This window comes from Syngnathoides biaculeatus, chromosome 14, assembly GCF_019802595.1.
Source record: "Syngnathoides biaculeatus isolate LvHL_M chromosome 14, ASM1980259v1, whole genome shotgun sequence".
Taxonomy (NCBI): Eukaryota; Metazoa; Chordata; class Actinopteri; order Syngnathiformes; family Syngnathidae; genus Syngnathoides; species Syngnathoides biaculeatus.
The window spans coordinates 6784835-6791527 of record NC_084653.1 but is presented as its reverse complement, the minus strand read 5'-3'; the positions used below and the strand labels follow the sequence as shown (position 1 = coordinate 6791527).

Below are 6693 nucleotides of genomic sequence, written 5' to 3'. Positions count from 1 at the left end.
AGTCTTAAATAATATGCATGAGGTGGGGGAGGAAGTATCCACAAAAAACCCACACCAGTGCAGGAACAACATGCAAACTCCTTTGAGCATGAGATTTAAACACCAAAAAACAAAAAAGTACAATTACACAATATCTATTGGTGATTTCCCTCATGTGTGATTTTGAAGTCTTGCCTGAAAACTCCTTAGTTCTAATTTTTTAAAAGTATATTGTATATGGTAAGTACATTCTTATAATGTTCATGTTTTGTAAAATAATTTCCACCAACAATGATGTTTTAAATTGTTTTTAAAGCTAAAAAAAAAAATGTAAACATTTCACTGAACACCAGTGAATCTGTTGCCATATGGCATTTATTTTTTACTCAAGACATTGTGAAAAGGCGACACAGCGACTCAGCTGTTAAAGCGTTGACCTCACAGTTCTTACTACCTGGCTTCAATCTCGGACTGGCCTGTGTGGAGTTTGCATGTTCTCCCTGTGCCTGAGTGGGTTTTCTCCGGGCACTCCGGTTTCCTCCCATATCCCAAAAATATGCAACATTAATTGGAAACTCTAAATTCCCCCTAGGTGTGATTGTGGTGCGGCTTTTTGTCTCCATGTGCCCTGCGATTGGCTGGCAACCAGTTCAGGGTGTACCCCGCCTCCTACCCGTTGACAGCTGGCATAGGCTCCAGCACTCTCTTGCACTACGCTCGTGAGGATAAGTGGAAAAGATGGATGGATGGATGGATGGATGGATGGCTGGATGGATGGCTGGATGGACATTGTGAAAATTAAACCACAAAAACAATGTGTGTGACGATCGCAATGGTCATTATAGCTACATTGAAAAGCGAATATAGATGAACTGAAGATGTCGCCACTTTCGTCTTGTTCCATTAAATAGATTCTTGCTACCTGGTACAAGCGTGATGACCGTTGTTACGTCCCAAAAGACACTGCTTTTTATCTTTAAATGAGTGGTTCAACAATCACTAATGGGGCATGTGATTAACAATCACTTCATCAAATCAGCCTGCGTCGTTTCAAGAAGGAAGGTGTGCCTTATTTTGAAAAGCCAAAAAGGAAGTTGTGCCGTTTTCACCCTCTTGACTACGTGGGAAAGTTTTTTCTACAGGGGTTAGAGACTATTCCGCCTCGCCACGCTTTTAATCCACACTCCGCAGAGAGCAAGTGACCGGAGTCCTTTGCATACTCAACTTCGACTCTCTTTGTCCTGCTTCCACTGTAAGGGAGCCCTCGCAGTGGGCCACCATCGTTGTACGTTTCGGGGGATGTTAGTGTGGGCGAACTCCTCGCAAAAGAGTGAACCAGAGATTTTGAGCGGCTCCTCCGCTTCACTCTCCCCGCCTCTGAGGCCATGGGATGCGGTTTGAGGAAGTTGGAGGACCCGGAGGACAGCAGCCCCGGGAAAATCTACTCGACGCTGAAGAGACCCCAAGTTGAAACCAAGACTGAGACCGTCTACGATTATGTCCTCTTGGACTTCAGCTTGGAAGGTAGGCACTCAACCTGTAGTGATTTCATTTACAATGTTCATTTCAAGGTTAGAATTCTTCACATTAATTTTTAGAATTGTATTAAGCCATAAGTTTTTAAATATTTTACCCACTCTCTCTCTTTTATACCACTTTAAACTAAAGGAATAAATAAAATAAAGAACTGCAAGGCCTTTCTTCCATTGTCTCACATAAGGTTAGTTTTCATGACACAACAATATAGAGTCAAGGCAAACATGGCATCCGTGGCAGAGTTCCAAGACGAAAGCCACTGCTGACCAAAAAGAATATAAGCCTTTATTTTATGTCTTACTTTTGCAAAAAAACTTCCAAGATTTTTGAACGAACATTATACCGTCTAACGAGATTAAAGTTGAGCATTGTGGAAAGTTTGTCATTGTTTACATCTGTCGTAAATGTAGCACACTATTTCAGAAAAAGAACAGTTAAAAGTTGTAGTAGTGTCATGGTTTTGGACTTCTTCGCTCTAGAGGAACTTGTACAAATTTCTGTTATTGAGCAAACCATGATTTCGGCTCTTTAACAGAAAATCATTCAGGAGAATGTTCAACCATGGGTCTTCATTCAGGATAACAATCCAGAACACACCAACATGTAAAACTTCTGAATAGGGTAAGAAAACAAAAAGGAAGGATTTGAAGTGGCTGAGGCAAAGTCCAGACTTGAATCTAATTGAAATGACCTTAAAAAGACCGTTCATGCTCAAACCCCCCCACCCCTTTTTTTAAACAAAATCCAAACAATTGTCCCTCCGTGGATATTGCAATCCGCGTCACTGACCAATCAGAGGCCAGAGATCTGCATAAACCAAAGCCCGTTTTTGCTCCCGCCATTTTCTCAGACAACATTGCATGGTCCAGTATAGGGTTAGTTAGCGTTTTATCGCGTATTTGGGTTATTTAACAAAAAATATGGTTAAGAGGTGTAGTCACGGACTTTGTAATAGTGACGACAGGTATCCTGAAAGGCTAGTTGGTGGAGTTCGATTCGTACCCTTTCCAAAACCGGAGACCCAGTACGAAAAATGCCTTCGATGGATCAAACTTTGTGGAAGACCGCATCATCAACTAAATCCATCTAATATCAACCGGAACACACATGTTTGCACGAAGGTATGCCCTATATTTGATTTTCAATACATGTCTCGTATAAATGAATTCGAAGTTCTTCGCTAGCATAACACTGCTTCGTGTGAACGATTGACACACTTATTCTTTGTTGAGCGATATTTAGCGATGATCGGACTGCACAAACGTATTGATTTCTTGCTGGCTCGCGGCCAGAAGCTTAACCAGACGGTGTTTGCACGAAGAGATGCCCTAAATTTGATTGTTAATACACGTCTCGTATAAATGAATGACACGTTCTCCGCTAGCATAACACTGCTACGTGTGAATGATTGACACACTTATTCTTTGTTGAGCGATATTTAGCGACGATCGGACTGCACAAACGTGTCGCTTTCTTGCTGGCTCGCGGCCAGAAGCTTAACCAGACTGTGTTTGCACAAAGATATGCCCTAAATTAGATTTTTAATACACTTCTCGTATAAATGAATGAGACGTTCTCCGCTAGCATAACACTGCTACGTGTGAATGATTGAATGAAATCGGAAGCATGGCGTCTCTCTCAGTTAAGAATGTATTGTATTTAGAATCTATAATATATCGTTGATTTGAATGAAATCAGAAGCATAGAGTCTGTCTCAGTTCAGAATGTATTGTATTGTATTTGCCATTTTTACCGTTTGTCTTACGTGAGCGCACGTGGCGTGACGTCACTTCAGGAGGCGTGGTTAAGTGCTCCGTACGGAGGGGTCAATTATGCAAGGAAGACTAGGGGGAAAAACATTATCCACAGAGATGGGAATGACTCATTGCCGGCTGTAGTCAATGCTTGATTTCAATTGTTGCTGCTGAGGAAGGCCCAACCAATTAGGTTTATGCTGGCATTACTTTTTCACACAGGGGCAACTAACTGATATCTTTTTTCCCTTAATAGATCAAATCACCATTTAAAAACACAAGTTTAAGTTCACTTGGGTTATCCTTCCGTCTATCTATCCATCCATCCATCCATTTTGAACAACCCTTATCCTGGTTTGGGTCACTGAGTGCTGGAGCATATCCGAGCTGATTTAGGTCAAAAGGCAGACTACACCCTGAACTGGTCGCCAGTTAGTCACATATAGACAATGGGAACCATTCACTCTCACTGAGTGGTAAATGAACTTCCTTGCGTTATGTTTGTCTTATATTTACATTTGTTTGAGGATTTTAAACAAAGTGGGGAAACTATTCAAACTATAGGATTGAGGGAAGGCTGCCATTACTTTTTCATGCCACTCTGTAGCTATACTGAGAGAAGAATAAATTAGTATGTCGTGGAGGAGCCAAGTTTAGCCTGGGTTGTCAGTAGAAGTTATATACTAATCCAATTTCAATGAAGTTGGGATGTCATTGAACAAATAAAAACAGAATGACTTGTGAATCATGTTCAACCTATATGAAAATTAATATATGAACACAAGCTATTTAATGTTCAAACTGATAAACTTTCTTTTTAGCAAATAATCATTAACTTCAAATTTTAAGGCTGCAACACATTCCAAAAAAGCTGGGACAGGTGGCAAAATAAGACTGAGAAAGTTGAATGTTCATCAAGCACATTTGAGGAACATCCCACAGGTGAACAAGTGAATTGGGGACAGGTGTGTGCCATGATTGGGTATAAAAGAAACTTCCATGAATTACTCAGTCATCCACAAGCAAAGATGGGCTTAGGTTCACCTCTTTGTGAACAAGTGGGTGAAAAAAATAGTCAGACAGTTTAAGGACAATGTTCCTGAATGTACAATTGCAAGAAATTAAGGGATCTCATCATCTATGGCCTGTAATATCAAAAGGTTTAAAGCAGGGGTCCCAAACTCAATTTATCTTCTTGGGGCCGCTGGAGGCAGCGTCCGGCTGAGGCTGCACGCCAGATTCGCCGCAAAGTCTTTTCAAAAAAAAAAAAAAAAAAAAAAATATATATATATATAGTATATATATATATATATTATATATATATGTATATTATATATATATATGTATATGTATATTATATATATATATATATTATATATGTATATGTATATGTATATGTATATATATATGTATATGTATATATATATATATGTATATGTATATATATATATATGTATATATGTATATATATATATATATATATATATATATGTATATATTATATATATATATATATGTATATATGTATATATATATATATCTATATATATATATGTATATATATATATATGTATATATGTATGTGTGTGTGTGTGTATATAATATGTATGTATTTTTTTTTTTTAATAAGATAAATGAGGACGTTGGTATCAACAAGTTGTGTGCAAAGCTATTAATAAAAGGATTCATGGAAATGCTGCTGTAATTTTCACTCAGAAAAAATGGTTCTCTGCTTGCATCGAGCCTAAGAGCCATATACCCCGACATGATTGGTTGGTTGTCAGCGCCGCACACAACACTGTAAAAGTGCCAGTCATATGAAACCCGGGCGCTGCATGAACATTAAACTTCCATCCTACGGTGGGGTCCACAATAAATGTGCACTTTGGTGCATTCTTCAAAAATTCTGTAAGGCATTTCTTTTAATTTCTTAAAATGAGAGGGTCATTTTGAACACATGGTTTCTAATTACTAAATAGCACACATCCATCCTTGTCCCACAAACATACTACTAAACACTATTGTTCCTAGATGTGGTTTTGTTTCCCAGTGATAACTTTAAAGTGCAACTAAATTGACTATACAGGATGAGACCTGGAGATTGGATGACCTTTGATGACCATTTGGGAGTTTGTTTTTGGGTTTTTTATTACAGTTCCCAGAGGTTTTATGTGTTTTTAAAATTGCATGGCAAGCCAGATTAAGTGATGTTATGTGGTGTATATGACCCACTGGTCATAGTTTGGTTACCTGCCGGTATAGTGTAGGTGTCAAAAGCTTGTTCAAGTGTGTTCAGATGTCATTTTGTAATTTAGTTTTCTTCCCAGCAACAGCATCCATCTTTCAGCCGATGAAGAAATAGGTCAGGGAAGGTTTTTCCTTCCGAGGCTGCAGTAGAATGGTATTACACACGGACTTGTGGGCATGTGCTAGCCATGCATCAGAATGTAAAACAAACAAAAAAAATCCTACATTTATTATGGAATCTAATTTTGGTTGTGCGATCATCTGGGACGTTCATCTTTTATTTATTTATTTATTTATTTTATATGTGTATACCAGTGGTCTCAAAGCGCAATTCACCTCAGGGGCCGCTGTGGGCACATTCTAGCTGAGGCTGGGCCACAGCCTCGATGCAGATGCACGCAATTTAAATGAGAAGTGTCAAAAAAACATCTTCATTGTTTTTTGTTTTTTTTTTAATACAAAAGATAAGCTAGGAAGCTAGTGTAAACAAGTTGCATGCAACACTACTCAAACTCTCCATGGCAACACCACTGTAATTTTCACTCAATGAAAGCTGTTTCTCTGCTTGCATCAAGCCTTGGTCGCTGTCACGCTCCCGAGAACCACAACCCCACCATGATTGGTAGGTCCGTCAGCTCCGCACACAACACTGTTAAAGTGCCATTCATATAAAACTTTAGGGCCACACTATCATTTAACTTTCCTAGTAAGGTGGGGGGCAGAAAATATCATCCTTGGGGCCGCAAATGGCCCACAGGCTGCCACTTTGAGACCCCTTGTGTATAATACTGCTTAACAACTTTATGCCCTAGCATATGTTTATTCAAGTTATGCTGGTGCTCTGTAACATCCACCATAAATGCAAACACCTCCATCCATTCTGCGGAATGAAATTCTAACACTGGTTTGCCCTTTTTTTCCATGAACTCTCTGTCCTATTTCTTCTGGTAAATCAAAGAAATGCCTCAGCACAGCACCTCAACTTAACCACCTTAACTCAGTGTGGTATGGCAGGCCATAGATGAGGTGTTTCTATCTGAGAAGGCTGTCAAACTGACAGTGATTCACGATTCTGGATCAACAGTTTTGATGACCACCTTGATGACGTTATCCATTTTAATTACCTGCAACGCAAAGCCTCTTGGTGCATAATACAGTGAAAAGTGTAAAAATCACA

The 6693-nt window shown here is 39.1% G+C and overlaps 1 protein-coding gene across 1 annotated transcript in view; it reads left to right on the top strand.

Moving 5' to 3' along the window:
* Positions 1-1025: 1025 nt before the first annotated feature.
* Positions 1026-6693, top strand: part of rftn2 (raftlin family member 2) — a 29218-nt gene continuing 23550 nt past the window's right edge. Inside the window, exon 1 of the mRNA XM_061840810.1 lies at positions 1026-1503. Coding sequence (XP_061696794.1) covers positions 1365-1503 — 139 coding nt within the window. The 5' untranslated portion in view covers positions 1026-1364. The remainder of the gene's footprint in view (positions 1504-6693) is intronic.